The following is an 18,919-nucleotide window of genomic DNA, read 5'->3' on the forward strand; positions in this document are numbered from 1 at the left end:
CAGCAGGGTGAATCCGGGGCCTCCACGCCATCACGGGGGGAAACCACGGTCAGGCCAAGCTGTAAGGGGATGTTAGGCCAGGACCTTGCTTCTTTCCCTGCAGGACACCCCCTCGCCCCCGTCACCCCCGCAGCCCCCTCCCCGGAAGACTCCCGCTCCCTGCGGTACTCCTGGCCACCCTGTGCTAAGGGCTGGGGGCCTCCCCCAGCAGAGAAGTTGCATGAACGTGCCTCTCCCAGCTGCTCACTCCCCTTCTTTCCAGGCTCGCACCCCTTCCATTTCTAACCACTTGTCACTCATTAGTATCTCCCAACAGCTGTGTTTTATATTCTTCAAGAGTTCACATGTGCCATCCATGGGTTTTTCCGTGACCACGAACACTGTTTGACCCTTACAGCTTCCTGCGAGGTGGACCCCAGTACTCTGATCTCCTTTTCCTGGTGAAGGGGCCGAAGCTCAGGGCCACGAGGTCACATGACCAGGAAACAGCAGAGCAGGTGCAAGCAGGGCCCCAAAGCCATGCCCTCCCCTTACACAGCGGATGGGAATGTGGAGTCCACCATGCCACTGCGGGGGTCGATCTTGGCTTTTTGGGTCAGACACCTAGGAATCGAAGGCCTTCAGATGGTAGCTGTCACTGGCTCTCCTTAGAGCCTTGGGCCTTCCCTGGGACTCGAATTGATCCCAGCTACAACTGAGTGTGTTGGGGGGGCGGGCCCCCGTGAGCTGCAGGCAGAAGGCTCTTCAAAACATGAATTCCACCTGTCTCTCATCAGCTCAGGACTCCTCAAGGCTCCCATTGCTCTTAGAATAGACACAAGTTCCCCCAGCAGCGTGCAAGACTGTGTGTGCTCTCGCCCTGCCTGCCACCCCCCCATCCCTACAGCCTTCTCTCCTTTCCAGCCACCTGGCCTCTTTTCTGTTCCTCCAGCGTCTCATGGCTTCCCCACCCCAGGGCCTTTGCACACGCAGTTCCCTCTGCCTGAAATTATTCTTCCATGTTCCACATCATTTAATACTCACTCATCCTTGCAATCTCAGTTCCGATCTCATTTCCCTGAGCAAAGCTTTCCCCAGCTGGCCCCCTCCCTTGCTGCGCCCGTCCCCTCTATTAAACTGCCGTCTGTGGGTTGTTTATTTACAGCACGTTTTCTTACCGGAGCCAGGGAGGAAATGGGACTGCGCTGTCTTGCGTCCACAGGAGGAAACAGCCCTTCCTTGGAGGCCCAGCAGGCTGGCAGGACTGTGTTCACTGGCCCCTTCTGACCTGAGGCCCATTACCGGTGGACCACACTTAATTGGTCTCTGAAAAACTCCAAAAAAAAAAAAAAGCCCTTTGTGGCCTGCCTGTGCGCAGAGCATCCCCATAACGCTCTCCAGGGCAGCTGGTGACAAGTGTGGATGCCTGAGTTTAGCTGGTTAACCAGGGCCCTTGGCGGCCAAGCCACAGTCAAGCCACCATGAACCCTCACTTCTGAGGGGTTGCAGGTCGACAGGAAGGCAGTGGCGAAGCCAGGCTTTGGCCACCCCTGTGCCGAGCGTGGCCCACGTGGCCTTCCTGCAGCTGGGAGCCCGCCCTGTGCTGCCCTCTGGCCGCTAAAGGAAGTGCAGGTGTGGCAAGGCCCGTGGGAGGGCGTGCACGGGCAGGGGCTGGGCTGGAGGTGAAATCAGGTGCAGGGCATGGGGCACCTGGGTTGAGGGTCTTGAGGCCCCGCCCCCAATGCCCATACTAGCCTCCATCCCCCACACCCTGGATGGAATAAGGTAATCAGCCATGTCCTCGGCAGGCTGCTTATGAAACGTTAGCTATTCCAGTGGTTGCTGGTAACACCCTCATGGCTGGACCAGAAGGGGAGCGTTTGAGGAGGGGCTGAGGAGTCGTTCTGGCACCCACGCCTTACTCAGCCGGACTGCCTCGGGTGCTGGCGGCGGGGTCTATTTGCAGCCTCCCACAGGGCTGGCTCCCCCTTTGAAGCCGCTGGAGACCGCCTCGGCCAGAAGCGGGGTTCCCGCAAGAGAGATGAACTTTTCAGGAGTTGCACACTGGTGGTATTTAATAAATACTACTGGACGGGAAAGCTGTCCATCACCCCACTGGACCACGCTTGCTCATGGACACCAGTGAAAGCCAGCCAACCTGTTGGAGGAAAGGGACGGTGCTGGCATTCAGGACAGGCGCATAGTTGGGACTTAGCTGTCGCGTCCACCATCGCCGGGGGACGGAGTCTCCTGCACAGCCTGTCCCGATTCACCGCCTCGGCTCCGGGCCACCGCGTGTCCCCATTGTGCTAACGCTACATGTGAACCAGGCCTCAAGAGCTTTCCAGTCTGGGGGTTTTGTTTTTGATTTTGTTTTCCTGCCTGAAGAATGCTCTCTGGCCTCCTCCCAAAAGCTCTCAGGACCGCAGGGGGAACCAAAGGGAAAATAGGCCTCCGGTGGGAAGCCTACAAGGACCTGTTTCACCTCTTGAGGGAGCACGGGCTTCCCGGATGGTCGTCCCTCCCATCCCCGTCCCCCCTCCCCCCTCGGGAAGAGAGGGCCAGGGGCCATCAGGAGGGAAGGCAGGCCTGGGCTTTGGGGACGGCCCCTCCTGAGCCCTACCCGTGGGCTGTGTTCTCTGGAGCTGAGCCTGGCTCCGGGGAGTGGGGTGCGGGGCCCAGCAGCTCGCTAGCTCCCTCGCAGGATGACAATACCTCACATGTGCGTGGGGCCTGGTACTTTTCCAAGGGCTTTTAAATGCATTATCTTGTTGGAGGCTCATTTGAGGCAAGGACTCAGAAGCAGCCTGGAAAACAACTGATTGACTAAACCCCGAGTGGAGAGGAAGCCGAATGCAATGTGTGTGTGTTTTTGCTGAATCTCAAACCAAAACAACCTTTTGTTAAAGAACAAACAAATAAACAAAAATGCTGAACACCAATTCACCAGGGAACACAGTCTGAACAGAGGTTCTGGGCAGAGAATCACGCAGCAAATCCGAATTCAACAAACATGTACTGGGGGAGGGGTTGCTGGGGCCCCAGATGTGCTCAGGAGGGGCCCCCCCGAGAGCTTTTAGGGGGCAGCATGCACTGGGGGCAAGGGTGACCCTGTCAGGCAGATGGCAAACATGGGGCCCTCAGGAGGGGCCACAGAGAGGGGGCTGGGGAGGGCGCTCCTGGGGGGAGGCCCTGCACAGGGCAAGAAGAAGGGGTGCATTTGGGGCCTCCAGCGTGCTGAGCCTGGGTGGACACAGCATTGCCTGTGGGGGCGGCACTGGAGGTTTCCTGGGGGGCTGCTGGTCCCATTCGGAGCAGTGCTGGAGTCATTAATCTGGGGCAGTAAGGTGGGGTGGGATTTTCTGAAACGATGGAATGGTCAGCATTCCCTGAATGGAAATGATTTCATCCAGTTTGAACTGCTTCTTTGAAATAAGTCCATGCCCCCGATTTTGGGGTCACAGAAATGGGAAGTGACATCTGGAAATGTGTGTGGGAGTTCGGGGGTCAGGCAGGTTCTTGTGACCCAGGACAGATGGGAGGTGCGCTTGCTTGATGGGCCACCCCCCACCTGAGCCAAGTGGGGGCTGTGGGGACCCTGGCCACACAGGCCCTCACAGCCCCAGGCCCACATTCTGCATATTCACAAGGCCACGCTGAAGGCCTGCGGTTTCTTCCTGCTTAAGACTGATTTCGGGAGCCAACTGCGGAGGGAGTGCGCCGTGAGTGGACGGAGAGAAATCCTCCCTCACCTGGGCTCCCTGGCAGGGTCCTGTCAGCCTCTCTCAGCCCTAAGAACCCGCCCCGAGCCCTGGGCGCTACAGAACTTTCAGGCCCCTGCTCGCCCTGCTCCCCAGAACTGCCCTGAGAGGGGGAGCTCGAGGCCTGTGCGCCCGAGGCCCTGGGAACATGCCGGCGGGCTTTACTGTCACACAGGAACTCATCACCGGAGCAGGGGCCGTGTCCCCTGACACGGAGGAGAGTGGGGTCTCGCTGTCCTCCCACCTGCCTGCCAAGCCCTGGGGAAGCTGGCTGGCTCTCAGCGGGAAGCTGGGCGATCTTTCCAACGCCGCTGCCCTTTTCCCAAAAGAGACATTTCCAGGGTCTTGTCCTTCCCTCCTGCCTTCAGGGTGACATGGGCCCTGCTCCAGGCAGGTGCTCATTACCATGGCCCGCACCCCCAGGCAGGCACTGGGGTCCCCCGGGCAGGCGCTGGCATCCCCTGGGCAGGCGCTGGGGTCCCCCAGACCCACCCTCAGGAGGATTCATGGGCTGTAAGGGCCAGTGTTTGCTCCTCTGTCGCCCCCAGCAGAGTGGGGCTGCTCCTGGGACAGGGTGCTGACGCCCGCGGGCCTCCCCTGCATGGGCAGCCGTTTGCTGGAAACATGATCAAGTGGACCCACCAGTGCCCACCTGCCCCCCCACTGCCAGCCGCCCCCTGACCCTGTTGCTGGGGCTCCGGTGCGGCCCGGGGAAGCAGCCGCCCGGTCCTAAAGCCCTTTGGACCTTTGGCTCACCCCCCACGGTCCCCCTGACTCCAGGCATGCAGGCCAGGCCCCAAGCCCGCAGCTGGTCCCCAGCTGGGTCCCTGGCCCTGAGGCTGCCTTTGTGCCTGCACAAGGGAGACTCAGTTCGTCCCCTGCTCCTTGACCCTGCATCCTGCAGCCCCCTGGTGGGGGGGAGCTGACAGTGTCAGCTGCCCGGAGAGGGAGCTAGACCACCTCAGTGACCTCTGCCTCCTCCAGGGCATCTCGGAGAAGCTGGAGCGAGCTGCCGAGGGCAAGGCCATTAAGCAGGCTAATGAACCGTGAAGGCTCCCAGCCCCTCCGGCCCCCCATGGTGCCTCCCCTCAGCTCGCAGAGCCCGCTGCCCACCTACCACCTTGTGACTGCTATTACTGTCACTCAGCATGTCGGGCCATGGTTTTCCCAGACAGGGCTGGGGCGCCAGAGCGGCTCCTTGCCTTTTCCGGGCCCAGCTAGCGCCGTGCGCAGTAGGGAGTTAATAAGTATTTGTTTGGGATCAGGCCCAGAAAGTCACCTTGACTTCCAGAGCTGGGGAAGGGACTTGGGAGCCTGGGGACCCTTGAGCAGGGGTGAGGTGGTCAGTGGGCCAGGGCACAGCCCGGTGACCTGCATCCTGCAGCCGCGTTCTCCTCCTCTGTCCCCAGCAGGGAAGTGTGGGCGGCTTCCTCCGTGCCAGCTGGGCCCAGGCAGCCCACTGGGACGGAGCGTTAAGGGGGGCAGAGGCCTGGGCTGCTCTCTCGCCCAAACTGGCCTCACCTACTGCACTCGGACCTGGGGCGGGGGAGTCTCCTGAATCTGTGTCCTTCAGCACCGAAGTTGTGCCGGGGGAGGGGGGCTTTCGTGCTGAGCAGACACAACTGACGCCACATGGCACCGGCCTCATGATGGGCTCAGAGGGAGGACAGCCTTCCCTGCGGACAAGCCCTGGGGGCCTCCGCTTGGAGTCTGCACTATGAAACCTCAGAAAACCAAGTCAGCCTGGGCCGGGCAGGCACCGACCGGAGGACTCCGGCCCCGCTCTCGTCCCTTCCCAGGCCCCAGCGCTCTTGGCGGCAGCAAAAGCGAGGTAGCCAAGCCGCCTCTCAATGCTGGATGCTGGTTTTTGAGAAGATGGGGGTGCCTGGAGCCTCGGAGCCATGGGCAGGCCTCAGGATGGGTTTCTCAACCACGGTGGGAGACAGAGGAGACAGAGGCAAAGGGGGAATGTGATACAGCCATATTTACTTCAGCCTCCAGGGCCCAGAGACTCCCCTTGTGCCATAAGATTGGGTCCTTGAAACAAGTCACATCCACCCTATCAAAGGGGTGGGCTGCCTGGGGGCAGTGGCAGCCCTGGCTGGAGCAGGGGCCTGGGCTCTCTATCATGTGGGAGCCGTGTGTGGGGCCTGGGGCCAAAGATAAGGCCATGGGCACCCACTGCGCGCAGTGAGCAGGGGTAGGAGGCCCAAAGGCCATCTGGCCAAGGCCTCAGGGCCACCCATGCATCCTGGAGCCTCTAGGTCGTGCAGGGGCCCCGGGAGGGAGCAGAGTCTTTGGAAGCCAGCAGGGAAGCTGGTAGGTCCCTGGAACAGCAGCCAGCCCCAGGGATCCCCCCTCACCCCCCCCCCCCCCCCCCCCCCCCCCCCCCGCTGGGGCTGTGCTCCAGACCCTACGCTGTCTTCTAGGACAGAAGAAAGAGCTGTTTCTATCACCGTGACAACTAAAAATAAAAACAAACCAAAGCCTATCTTAAGGTATAATCTTCCGATTGCTTAAAATTAATCAGTGCAAAGTGAGGTAAAGAGCCTTGTGTCATGGGGCCGGGGAGGGGCCGGCCTCACACGAGCCTGCGCCTCTTGGAGTCCCTCTCCACGTGCCCCTCCTGCACGTCCGCCTCGCAGCCCAGTGGGGACACCAGGTTCAGCAGAGGGTCCTCGGAGGCCCGGCCGAAGAGCGCCAGCAGGAGGGCCACGCCAAAGCCCGTGGCGCGCTCACCCTGTGGGCAAAGAGCAGGCTGGAAACCCTCTGCCAGGTGGAGCCAGACCCTCTCGGCAAGCCCATCTCTGCGGGAAGGGGCTCCCAGTCCACCCCCACTTGCCCTACGGCACCCCCCCCCGCTATCCGTCACACTCAGGACTAAGTGGGGGGCAGGGTGGTGGGATGGCTCCGTGCGCTCTGACCCCAACCCCCAGGTCTTCTTGGGTGGAAAAGGGGGAGCTGAGGGCCCTGGGCCTCCAGCCGAGGACAGCCTGGCTGGAGAAGGGCCGCACATAGCAGACACTGTTTCCAGGGCCGAGGAGACCAGAGGCTGGGGGCACAGCTGGCCGGAGGTCAGGCCACAGGCAGTGTGACCCCCCCAAGACACACTGCTTCTGATGAGCTCAGCTGCAGCCAGAGAGGGGTCCGGATGCGTGCGAGGGTGGAGGCGGCCATGCCAGTGTGGGGGGTGGGGAGACGAGGGCACCACGGGGGAGACGAGGGCACCACGGCAGAGCCTGGACTCACGGCGTGCACCGGGGCAGCGATGTCCAGGTGGACCCAGACCCCGGGCCAGTCGAAGCCGATGTGTGAGGCGATGAAAAGGCCAGCACAGGAGCTGGGGCTGTTGTCCCTGTCCTGGGGGGACAGCAGGACACAAGGTGACCTTTCTGCTCCCGGCAGTGGGGGAGGGGCTCCACCGAAGTGCGTTCGGGGCTGCCTCCCCTTGGACCCGAGCGGGCACCCCACACCCTCTCGACCACACCGTCCTCGGCCACAGCCTCACCCAGTGGCTGCAAGAAGGGGCCCCAGGGGCAGGGGGGCCCCCTGTCGGGAGACTGCACAGAGGGACCCCAAGGACCTTGCGTGTGGGTTAAGGGGTCTGCCTTCACTCTGGGGCGACGGGGGAGCTGGCGAACGAGCAGACCCGGGAGCGCGAAGGAGACCCCCGGCGCCCGTCATGGTGGATGTGTTGGTGGGGAGACCAGGGAGAGACACGTCCCCGCTCTGGACGCTTCCACCCCGAGTGAGGATCTGGGACCCCACTGTGGGGGAGGACCCTCATCCACACGCTGTGTCTTGGGCTCCCTCGGGCTCCCCGAGGGCAGGGCTCTGCCTGCTGCGCTCCCCGCAGCACGGGTGCCGCTGGACACCTACCGCCACGGAGTTCTTCATGTCGGCCACGGCCGAGGTGAACTCGCTGAAGTGCAGCTCGGGGCAGTAGACCAGGGGGTGCACCAGGTCCCCGCACCTCCTCCCGGCCTTCACGCACGCCGCCTCCCACTCCGCGCTGTTGGTGAGCACGGCGGCATGGTACTTTCCCGTGGCAATGCCCTGGGAGGGTGGCCGGGCCGCAGCCGCAGGCAGAAGATGGGGAAGCCAGGAGAGGCAGCGAGAAGGAAAGAAGGGAAGAAACAAGAGCGTGAGCGTGCCACCAGGAGGACACTTCCTAAGCTGTCCGGGCGCTGGGACCCAGCCCACGGACTCTGCCACCTCCACCGCGCTGGGCGCCAGGGACAAGCTCCCCGGCCTCCTGGGCCAGGTCGTGATGAATCGGGGAGCGCACCAGCCCCCCGCCATCCCCGGAGCCCGGCTGGCCCACCTGAGCTCCGGTCAGAGTGGCCATGTCCAGGATGATGTCCGCACCCAGGTCCTTGCAGGCGTAGGACACACCGTCTGCCAGCACCAGCCTGCCCTCTGCATCAGTGTTGTTGATTTCCACAGTCCTGGGGCGCAGCAGAGACCCGGCTCAGGGATGGTGCTCCCTGGGGCACTGTGAGCAAGTCCCATCGGAACTGGGGAGACTCCACTTAGAGCCCTCTTCCCTCCAGCTACCCATCTCTGGGAGGCAGGGCCACTCCCATCCCCCGCAGCACTGCAGGGCCAGGGGCCGGAGCACAGGGCATCGGGTCAATCCCACCCCACTGCCTTCCAGCGGGGAGCCAGGAAAGCTGCCCAGCCCCCTGTGCCTCGTTTCTTCGTCTGTAAGATGGGAGAACAGGGTTGTATGGGTAGCATAACCTGTGCCGCGCCAGCCCTCGGCCCACAATGCCAGGCACTGGGTAAATGCAAAAGGGGAAACACCTCTTGGGGTCACCCTGGGGACAGGCACCCTTGTATGGGGAGCTGAGTGGACTCTCTTATTGTGAATCTGGGCCACCTGCTCCTCTGGCTGCTGCCCACTGGCTTCTAGGCATGTCCTTTCGTAGCTGAGAAGGAGCAGTCCAAGGGCTGACCTCAAGGGGGAAATGCAGGGAGGGCCCCCGAGTAGGGAATCGGGAGGGGGGGCAAGGCTTCAGATGCACAAAGAACTTTAAGCCTAAAGGTTGGGAAGGGCTCATCCCACTAAGGCGGGTGGATCCGAAGCCAGGCACCGTGAGGGAGCCTCACACCTCGTCCAGTGATGCAGCCGACCCCCCCCCCCCCCCCCCCGCCCCCCNNCCCCCCCCCGCCCCGGGCCCCTGGGAGCAAGCAGCCTGCTGCCCTACCTGCCTGACAGGTACCCTCCCCACGGAATGTGCCTCTGGCTGGAGCGAGCAGGGTGAAATCAGCCCCCCAGCTGACTAGCCTAGCCCTGGGAAGGAGAGGGGCCCCCCTGCATGTTCTAGCCTAGCAGGCCACCGGTGAGTCAGGGTAGCCAGCCTTACTTTCCTGAGTATAGCAGGTGGATGTCGTCTGGCCTCGTAGCGTTGGGACCCACAGAGTTCTCAGCCAAGCAGAACACAGCGTGGAGGTTGTCTCTGAAACCCTGGAGGGAACATGGGCAGAGGCTCCGGTTACAGGTGGCCGTGCGTGGAGGAGGGAGGATAGGCCAGAGTCTTCCACCCCCGTGGACAGAGCCCTGAGCAGTCCTGGCAGCACCCCATCTGGGGAGTCCTGTCTCCATCAGAGCCCAACAAATGCAGAAATGAGCCCAGGAGTAGGGCTGGGCTCCCAGCTTTAATCCTGGCTCAACCACGTACCCAGGGCACGAGCCGGGCTGCTAGCTCAGCCTCTGTCCACATAGCGTGGTCAGCGATCAATGTCTCTCACTGCACAAATCCGCTGAGCTCAGCACTGTTGCACAAAAGCAAGCCACGTACATGCAGCTGCACGGGGGCAGGGGGAGGTGGCTCACAGAAACTGAGGTGTGAAGTTAGTTTTCTGATGCCAAAACGTGACGTTTGTGCACTGAGAAATTAGCATGAAACAGGCCGAGGTGGTCTCCTCCCCACACGGGTCCTGAACCTGCTCCAGAAAACCCCCAGCAGGCCTCGCCCAGGGGGCAGTGGGAGGGGGAGTAGAGGTCCCACACCCCGTCCCTGCCCATCCTTTGCTCCCGGACCCGCGCCCTTAGCCAGGCCATGTCTCCCCTGGGCACGGGGCCCGCTCCCGCCGCCCGCGGGCTCTCACGCACAGCTCTGTCAGGTCCGGCCTCATCTCTGCAACACGTGCATCCTCCATCCCAGGGGCAGAGCCCTCAGCGAAGGCGAGCACGGGCCTGCAGCACAGGCTGGAGCTGTGGCACCCGGCTGGCATGGCTTTGAGCCTGAGCCCCCCCCCCGCCACAGTGCCCGGGAAAGCACCCCCTTGCTGCCTGGGGGCTCGAAGACCCCTCCAAGAGTGGCTGCGATTAAATGAATGGTGACAACCTATGGCCTTGAAACAACAGGGTGACCCCAGGGGCTCTGAAGCTAGACAGGCAGGTAGACCTCACCAGGGCGGGAGGGGAGCCCTGACGTCCTGCCAGAGAGCCATGACGGGTATGGGCCCAGAGGCGAGAGGAGTTTGCAGAGCACAAGCAAGCATCACGTTGTGGCAGGACAGCAGGGCGGTGAGGGGAGACCACGGTGCCCAACCTCAACCGGTCAGACGGTCCCCACCCACACTTCGGATTCAGAAGGTCTGGGGGCTGCTGCCTCTAGTGGGGGGGTCCCCCTTGGGAAGGCCGTCTTAGATGGTGCTGCAGGCCTTGGGCAGGTGCTTCCAAGCTCGTGTTGCAGGTATTGGGGTGCAGGAGCGAGACACACAGGGCTCGGGATCCCCGGAGGGACTGAAACACTGCAGGCAGCCGAGGTTTCAGCTACGTAAGGCTTGGAGGGTCACGGCCGCCCCAGAACCAGGTGCCGCCTGCTCCCAGCAAGCCCAACGTGGCATTGCACGTCCTCGCCTTCTAAAAAAACGTTAGGACATCTAATTTTGAAATCATTTCAAACTTACAGAAAACGTGGCAAAAATGGTATAAATAACGCCTGGATAGCCCTGACTGACCCCTCTCCCCCGCAATGCTAACGCCTGGTGCACCCCATGTGCTGGTTGGCACTGGGGAGTCACCACTGATTTGGGGATCAGATCCAGTCTGGGCAGACGGACTTGGCCATCACCTCAGTCTCCTCAGTGGGACTCCTGAGGTCCTCCCACCGTCTTTGGTGACCTCACGCTTTGCTGTCTCCTGGGGCCTGCACTCCCCACCTGCACTTGGCAGGATGCCCAGAGACCTGCCATGTTCTTCCAGGGACCTCGTCTCAGAGGTCCATCGTGCACGGGGCCCCTGTCCTGGTGACACCGCGGGGACACAGTGATCCTGCTGGGCAGAGTCCCTCTAAGTCACTCCGGGCCATGCCAGCCATCCCGCCCCCAAGGCATTTCCGCACTTGGGTTCCAGCAGCTGTTGCTCGCTCTTACGGTGCTGTCTGCCCCACAGCGACTTGCTCTTTCTGTCCCTCCTGTGCAGTGGGCTCGGGGAGGTTCTCTGGAGAAACGCTGCTCCCCTCCCCTACTTACTTATTCATTCAACGCTTGCTTCCTACCTACGGACGGGCAGATTCGTAGCTTACTCTGTGGGTTCTAAGCCATCACCAGCATTATTTATCATGTGGCTCACATCAAGGCCTACAAAAATTGGAGTAAGAGTGGAGCCTCTAGAGAAAGGACTCAAATAAATAAAATCATGAATGAAAGAGGAGAGATCACAACCAGCTCTGGAGAAATACAATTATAACGACATATTATGAGCAACTATATGCCAACAAATTAGGCAATCTGGAAGAAAAGGATGCATTCCTAGAGACGAATAAACTACCAAAACTGAAACAAGAAGAAATAGAAAACCTGAACAGACTCATAACCAGCAAGGAAACTATCGGTAATCAAAAATCGCCCAACACACAAGAGCCCAGGGCCAGATGGCTTTCCAGGGGAATTCTACCAAACATTTAAAGAAGAATTAATACCTATTCTTCTGAAGTTGTTCCAAAAAACAGAAATGGAAGGAACACTTCCAAACTCATTCTATGAGGCCAGCATTACCTTGATCCCAAAATCAGATAAAGACCCCACCAAAAAGGAGAATTACAGACCCATATCCCTGATGAATATGGACGCCAAAATTCTCACCAAGATCCCAGCCAGTAGGATCCAACAGTACATTAAAAGGATTGTTCACCACGACCAAGTGGGATTTATTCCTGGGCTGCCAGGGTGGTTTAACATCTGCAAATCAATCAATGTGATACAGCACATGAAGAAAAGAAAGGACAAGAACCATATGATCCTCTCAGTAGGTGCAGAAAAAACATTTGACAAAGTACAGCAGCCTTTCCTGATTAAAACTCTTCACAGTGCAGGGATAGAGGGGACATACCTCAATATCATAAAAGCCATATATGAAAAGCCCACAGAGAATATCAATCTCTGCGATATTTTCCCCTAAGGTCAGGAACACGGCAGGGATGTCCACTCTCACCACTGCTGTTCAATACAGTACTCGAAGTCCTAGCCTAGCAGTCAGACAACACAAAGAAATAAGAGGCATCTAAATTGGTAAAATGAAGTCGAATGCTCACTCTTTGCAGAAGATATGATACTTGATGTGGAAAACCCAAAAGACTCCACCCTAAAATTGTTAGAACTCATTCAGGACTTCAGCAAAGTGGCAGGATATAAAATCAATGCACAGATACCAGTTGCATTTCTATACACTGAGACAGAAAAAAGAGGAATTAAGAAGCCCATTCCATTTACAATTGTACCCAAAACCATAAGATACCTAGGAATAAACATAACCAAAGAGGTGAAGGATCTGTACTCAGAAAACTACAGAACACTCGTGAAAGAAATTGAGGAAGACACAAAGAAATGGAAAAACGGTCCATGCTCATGGATTGGAAGAACAAATATTGTTAAAATGTCTATGCTACCTAGAGCAATCTACACATTCAATGCAATCCCCATGAAAATACCATCAACTTTTTTCACAGAGCTGGAACAAATAATCCTAAAATGTGTATGGAACCAGAAAAGACCCCGAATAGCCAAAGGCATGTTGAAAAAGAAAACCAAAGCTGAGAGCTTCACAATTCCAGACTTCAAGCTCTATTACAAAGCTGTAATGATCAAGACATATAAATCCTAGAGGAGGACACAGGCAGCAACCTCTGTGACCTCGGCCACAGCAACTTCTTACTAGACGCGTCTCCAAAGGCAAGGGAAACAGGCAAAAATGAACTATCGGGACTTCTTCAAGAGAAAAAGCTTCTGCACAGCAAAGGAAACGGTCCACAAAACCAAGACAACCCGCAGAATGGGAGAAGATATTGGCAAATGTCTTATCAGATAAAGGGCTAGTATCCAAAATCTATAAAGAACTTAACAAACTCAACACCCAAAGAACAAATAATCCAATCAAGAAATGGGCAGAAGACATGAACAGACATTTCTGCGAAGAAGACATTCACGTGGCCAACAGACACATAAAAAAATGCTCCATATCACTCAGCATCCCTCGGTATCAGGGAAATACAACTCAAAACCACAGTGAGATACCCCGTCACACTGGTCAGAATGGCTAAAATTAATAGGTCAGGAAACAACAAATGTTGGAGAGGATGTGGAGAAAGGGGAGCCCTCCTACACTGTTGGTGGGAATGCAGCCACTCTGGAAAACAGTGTGGAGGTTCCTCAGAAAGTTGAAAATTGAGCTACCCTGTGACCCAGCCATTGCTCTACTGGGTATTTCCCCCCAAAATGTAGTGATCCAAAGGGGCCCCTGCACCCTAATGTTCATAGCAGCAATGTCCACAATAACCAAACTACAGAAAGAGCCCAGATGTCCATCAACAGATGAATGGATAAAGAAGATATGGTTCATATATACAATGGAATATTACACAGCCATCAGAAAAAATGAAATCTTGCCATTTGCAACAACGTGGATGGAACTAGAGGTATGATGCTAAGCAAAATAAGTCAGAGAAAGACAATTATCATATGATCTCACTCATATGTGGAATTTAAGAAACAAAACAGAGGATCATAGGGGAAGAGAGGGAAAAATAAAACAAGATGAAATCAGAGAGGGAGACAAACCGTAAGAGACTCTTAATCACAGGAAACAAAGTGAGGGTTGCTGGAGGGGAGGGGTGGGGGATGGGGTAACTGGGGGATGGGCGTGAAGGAGGGCACGGGAGGTGAGGCACGCTGGGGCGCTGGGCATCAACTGATGAGTCACAGACCTGTGCCTTCTGAGACCAACAATACATTATATGCTATAACTGAATTAAAAAAACAAGGATGGAAGCCTCTAGGAAGTGACGGGGGGTGGGGGGGTAGGGGGCCCTCAGCAGCCCGCAGCAGCACCCTTGGGGGTGGAGGGGGGTCCTTCCCCTCAGCAGCCCTTCCCAGCCAGCCTGTCCAGATGCTGGGACAGACGCTCCGCTGGAGCAGTGACCGGTATAAAGGGAGACGATGCCAGAGCGCGGCCACGTGAGCCCTCCAGACGCCTCCCATGAGCCACCCACAAGCAGCTGTTCCCCTCGGGGAAAGCCACCCCATGAGCACCTTACGGCCGGGCCTGTCCCCTGGGGTCCTGACAAGCTCATCTACCGAGGCAGCCAGGCTCTAGGCAGGCAGGTGGCAGGAGCCAGGCCGGCGGTGCTGAGCGAGGCCAGTGCCTCCTCGAACGCCGGCTCCTGGTTCCTCTGTGGCCAGCGAGGGGTCCAGGGCGCCTTCAGCCACGACCCTGCCTCTGGGCTCCGGCCTGGCTACTGCTCACGGTGGACCGTGGCGGGTGCTCCACTCGGGAGAGACCCTGGGGGGCCTGCTGGGCCTGGCTCGTGGTGGTGCCAGCCCCCTCCGCCCGGCCAGAAGCCCCCACGCCCACCCGCCCCCAGAGCCCTTCCCGAGTCCTGGGACGTCTGCTCCTCCCGGCAACAGGCTGGGCTTCTGACCAGCCGGACCTAGAAACTGTTTGCCAAGACCTTTCCGGTTTCCTTGTAAGTCTACCTCCAGGGGCCTCGGCACAGGGAGCCCCGCGGGGAAGGAAGGTCCCGCATGCAGTGAGGTGAAGGCCGGGCCCCTGAGGAGTAGCCACAAGGAGGCGGGCCGCTGCCACGGCCGTCGGGACATTGCACCTGCTGACTAAATGCTTTTTATGGCACTGGGGCTTTGGGCTCCAGAGGCCCTCACCCAAGGCCTCCCTGGAATCCTCACTTCCTCCCACTTTACAGCCTTCGGCCTCTGTCGGGCGCGGAGCCTCCGGGACGAGGTGATGCCCCGGGTGAGCCCCGCGGTGCTCCTGGGGAGGAGCCCTCCACACCCCGGAACGCTTGAGGGGCCTGTGCTTTCCTGGCTGGCCTCCTGAACAGATCCTTCAGCGGGTGGGTGTCCGCGACCTCCCAGGACAGACACAGGGGGCGCAGCCACAGCCAGCTGGCCCCTTAAGCGGGGGCTCCCTCGCTCAGGAATCAGGTTCCAGTTGCGCATGGGGGGCCCTGCTGCTTGCTGCGCTGGTGAGCGAGCAATGTCTGCCGTACAGAGCGTGCGGGGCTGGGGGCCCCTCTGGCTCCCCGGGACGCCTTTGTTCCAAGGGGTCGGCCAGGCTATTCCCAAGGCACACCCCAGTCCCCTTCTGCCTGGTCACGGCTCACAAAGGCCAGCCGGCCCCTCCCCAGGTCCCTACATGGAGAGCCGGGCCCGAGAGCGAGCAGGAGGCGGGAAAGCCTGCTCCCGAGGGGCCCTTTCCTTATGGGCTCACACCGGCGCGGCTGGACACTGCAGCCTCCGTGACACTGGGTCAAGACGGCAGTCCTAGGAGCTGCCGCCGTGGCGGGCGCAGCCCAAAGCAGCTTCCCTTCCCAGAGACCCAGCAGCCGTGTGCGGCCACCCCTCCCGCCCAGACAGGCACTGCTGCATGCTAGAGGCCAGGCCCTGCCCCCCGGGCCGTGACAGACCCCGGACGGCCGGTCCACGGAGCATGGAGACGCAGCCCTGGGTCCCCGCCAGCACGCACAGTGGTCCCATCACACGGCCCATCGATAACCATTTCTTAGGGGTCGTGGTGATTCAGAGGAAAGCTATTGGGAGGGGAGCCAGGAAGGCCTGTGCTCATGAGCTTGGCCCGGGGCCCAGCACAGTGGTCACGCTCGTGCCATGTGGTTTTAGGTCAGGCTTCTTCACTGAACAAGCACTCATGGGGGGCCTGATATAGCCAGACCCCGAGCAGCCCACAAGGCTGGACACACTCAAGGAAAGGCCATGTATCCAGGCAAAGGTGACACCCTCAGGAGAGGTGACACCCCCAGGAGAGGTGACATTCAGGCAGAGGAGCCCTGGCGGAAGGCAGGAAGCCCTGGGAGCCCAGGGGTGCCCGACGTGCCAGTGCAGAGGGGGGGAGACACAGCTGCGGGGACTCAGGAGCACCGGGTGTGGACCTGGGGGAGAAAGAGGGACAGCGTGATGTGAATCAGGGAGCCCTCCTCTCCGAGGACTGCAGAGGGCGGGGCCGCACTCACCTGCTTGATGGCAGCTCTGAAGGCCCCCAGGACGGCCGCGGCACCCCCGCAGTCCCTCTTCATCCCAGGCATGGTGGTCTGCAGGGGGCACAAAGGGGGCACAAAGGGGGCACCAAGTGAGCGTGAGTGCATGTCGGCCACGCTGGCAACAGTGCCCCGCCCCTGCCCAGTGCACAAGGGCCCCAGAGCGGCTCCCCCAGACCTGTGGAAGCCGGTGCCGTGTCCCCAGAGCACACACAGAACCCAAGAAACTCCCACTGGTCGAGCGGCTGGTCTCCAGAAGCAACGGGGCAGAATGGCCAAAGGTGATGGGCTCTTTTTGCTGGAGCAGAGCTTTGGGTTACCTGATTATCCAGAGGTCGGAGGGGAAGGGGACCCAGGGAGCTGCCTAAAGCTGCCACACGGGCTGTGGCCTGCCTCCTGTTTCCCGTTCCTCAGCCGACAAGTACACTCGAGACCCTCACCCTGAGCTGGGAGCTCTCGGGACACCTGACCTGCTCCCCTGCACCGCCTCTCCCAGGAGCCTGCTCCCCGAGGCCACCTGCTCTGCTGGGTCAGCAGTGCCACTGCTAAGCACCCCGGCTCTTGGGAGCCCTGTGATTCCCGCTCAACACGGCGGTGGGGGGGGTGCACACGGGAGCGGCCTCTCCTGGCTTCCGAAGCTCTCGGATCCCCACTGGCTGGCAGAGGGCTGTGCCCGCGTGGATGCACGTGGTGCCTGGCTGGCATGCTCACTGCAGATGGCCCCAGGGTGGCTGCACCCTGCAGAGGGGTGGGGCCTTGTTCTGGTTCCCACGACAGCCCCCCCCACACCCCCCACTCCCTTTGCTAGCCCTCCCACTTCTACTCGTCCCCCGCAGGCCCGGTCCCAGGGGAGAGCCCCAGAGCTTTGCGCCAGGCCTGTCCCCCTTCACACTGCCTTGAGGTCTGAGCTCCCAGCCACACCCCTGTAGCCCAGTCCCGAGGGGGCTTGTAGTAGCCACCTGCCCCCTTACACTGCGTCCTCCCCCAGGACCGTCCATCTTCCTCTGGACACCAGCCCCCCTCCCTCCAGCCACCACCGAGACCACCTTTCTGCAGAAGACCACCCTGCCCTGGTCACCACCTGGCCTCGGCGACACTTTTGGCCTCAGCTCTCTCCACTCCTTGACGTCACTGTCTCAAACAATCCGCTCAGGTTCACGTGAACTCTTTCCCAATGTCACTGTCACATCCCTGAGCCTACCCCACCGCCGCTCTGTCAGTGTCTAATGAGGGCCGTGAGCGGCGGGGGCTTCCTCCCGCCGCTGAGGGAGCTGCGATTTTCTACAAACGGGTTGAGAGCGGTTACACATTTTTACATTTTATAGGTTCCCAGCTCTAATTGACAAGTTCATACTTTAAATTAACAACAGGTCATCAGATGTAGGATTTGGGTTTGAAATGGATGGAGTGATTTTCTCGAACACTTATCGGATTACACGTGCCTCGAGTTTTAATGGAAAGTATTTTTAGACATAAACCGAGCTGCTTTTACAATTAAGTTGAGGGAAAATGACCCAGCGGGCACTATTGAAAATAAGCTGTCTCTTTGACCTAATCGGCGAGAAAGCACAGGATTGTCTAATGGGAAAACGGGGCCGCATACCTGAAATCAAACCACTCGCAAAACGGCCCACACGGAACAGCTCCAGGCGGTCAGTGAAATCATGTCTCCCTGTCACCGGGGTGGCCTCCCCCCGCAGACTGAACAAACGCCCAACTGCGAATGTAACTCAGTTGACCGTGTGAGCTTTGCAGACCCCCCACACGTCGCTCCTATTTTTCTGAAAGAGACGATTTCCGGAGTCACCCGAAGATGTCACCTGCCTGTTTCACGGGGTCAACACTGCGCGATGCAGCTGAGCGAGGGGCGGGTCGCAGCCGTGGCAGGGCCGGTCCCTGGACTCTCTCTCCTCTTCCCTCCAGGAAGATAAAGGACAGCCAACCCCACCCGAGTCTCCTTGCTGAAGCAGTAGGAACACTCAACCGCCGAGTGCAGCTGTTTGCAAGAGGCCCTGTGACGGGACGGAAGGTGCGCACACTGCACCGCTGTCCCCAGGCCGGGCGGTCAGAGCGGAAGCCATGGACGGTGGCCTGGGGCTCGGCTCAGCTGGCCTCCGTGCTCCAGAACACCGGTTTAATTCAAAGAGCAACGGACACGTGATGGGTTACTTGGACCCGGGTGTCCGGCAGACGTCTTCTTGAAGAGCAAAGCGAACCTCTCACTTCCAGGAAAACAGCTGACCGTAGCTGGTGCTGGTGGGAAAATGTGAGCTTTCAAGCAAAAAAAAATCACAATTTTGGGAAAAACTTGTATTTTCTGCCCCCCGTGACAGCTTCCTAATACTCAGCGATTTTTAAGATGAGACAGATGGTGGTACCAAGTGTGACTTTTAAAAATATCCTGTGTTGGGCCAAAATTTGGAGTTTTTGCATAACTCTGTGAACGATGTCTTCTGGATGACCCATGCATGCTGTCACAAAATCACGCTTTCGCAGTTCAAGGTAGACCATAGATATTCAGTAACAGGGTGCAAAGATTCACTGACATGGTTTCTGATCCCACACTATCCCTCCCCTTTCAGAGACTCCCACTTGTCGAGTTTTGGTGTAATAACAGAGAAGAATGTCCTTAGTTATTTGTAAAGGGGACTAAACTGTTTCTCC

General features: G+C 59.1%; 1 protein-coding gene and 1 long non-coding RNA gene across 2 annotated transcripts in view; both read right to left on the bottom strand.

Moving 5' to 3' along the window:
* LOC117795724 overlaps positions 1 to 6,115 on the bottom strand; it is a 32,365-nt gene extending 26,250 nt beyond the window's left edge. Inside the window, exon 1 of the long non-coding RNA XR_004619868.1 lies at positions 1,158 to 6,115. This is a non-coding gene — a long non-coding RNA (uncharacterized LOC117795724). The remainder of the gene's footprint in view (positions 1 to 1,157) is intronic.
* A 111-nt stretch (positions 6,116 to 6,226) lies between these two features.
* NPEPL1 (aminopeptidase like 1) overlaps positions 6,227 to 18,919 on the bottom strand; it is a 32,803-nt gene continuing 20,110 nt past the window's right edge. Inside the window, exons 8-13 of the mRNA XM_034641577.1 lie at positions 16,232 to 16,309; positions 9,110 to 9,210; positions 8,065 to 8,188; positions 7,620 to 7,796; positions 6,990 to 7,100; positions 6,227 to 6,480 (exon numbers count right to left, since the gene is read on the bottom strand). Of these exons, the coding sequence (XP_034497468.1) occupies positions 6,322 to 6,480; positions 6,990 to 7,100; positions 7,620 to 7,796; positions 8,065 to 8,188; positions 9,110 to 9,210; positions 16,232 to 16,309 (750 nt within the window). The 3' untranslated portion in view covers positions 6,227 to 6,321. The remainder of the gene's footprint in view (positions 6,481 to 6,989; positions 7,101 to 7,619; positions 7,797 to 8,064; positions 8,189 to 9,109; positions 9,211 to 16,231; positions 16,310 to 18,919) is intronic.

This window comes from Ailuropoda melanoleuca, chromosome 13 (genome assembly GCF_002007445.2).
Source record: "Ailuropoda melanoleuca isolate Jingjing chromosome 13, ASM200744v2, whole genome shotgun sequence".
NCBI classification, from domain to species: Eukaryota; Metazoa; Chordata; class Mammalia; order Carnivora; family Ursidae; genus Ailuropoda; species Ailuropoda melanoleuca.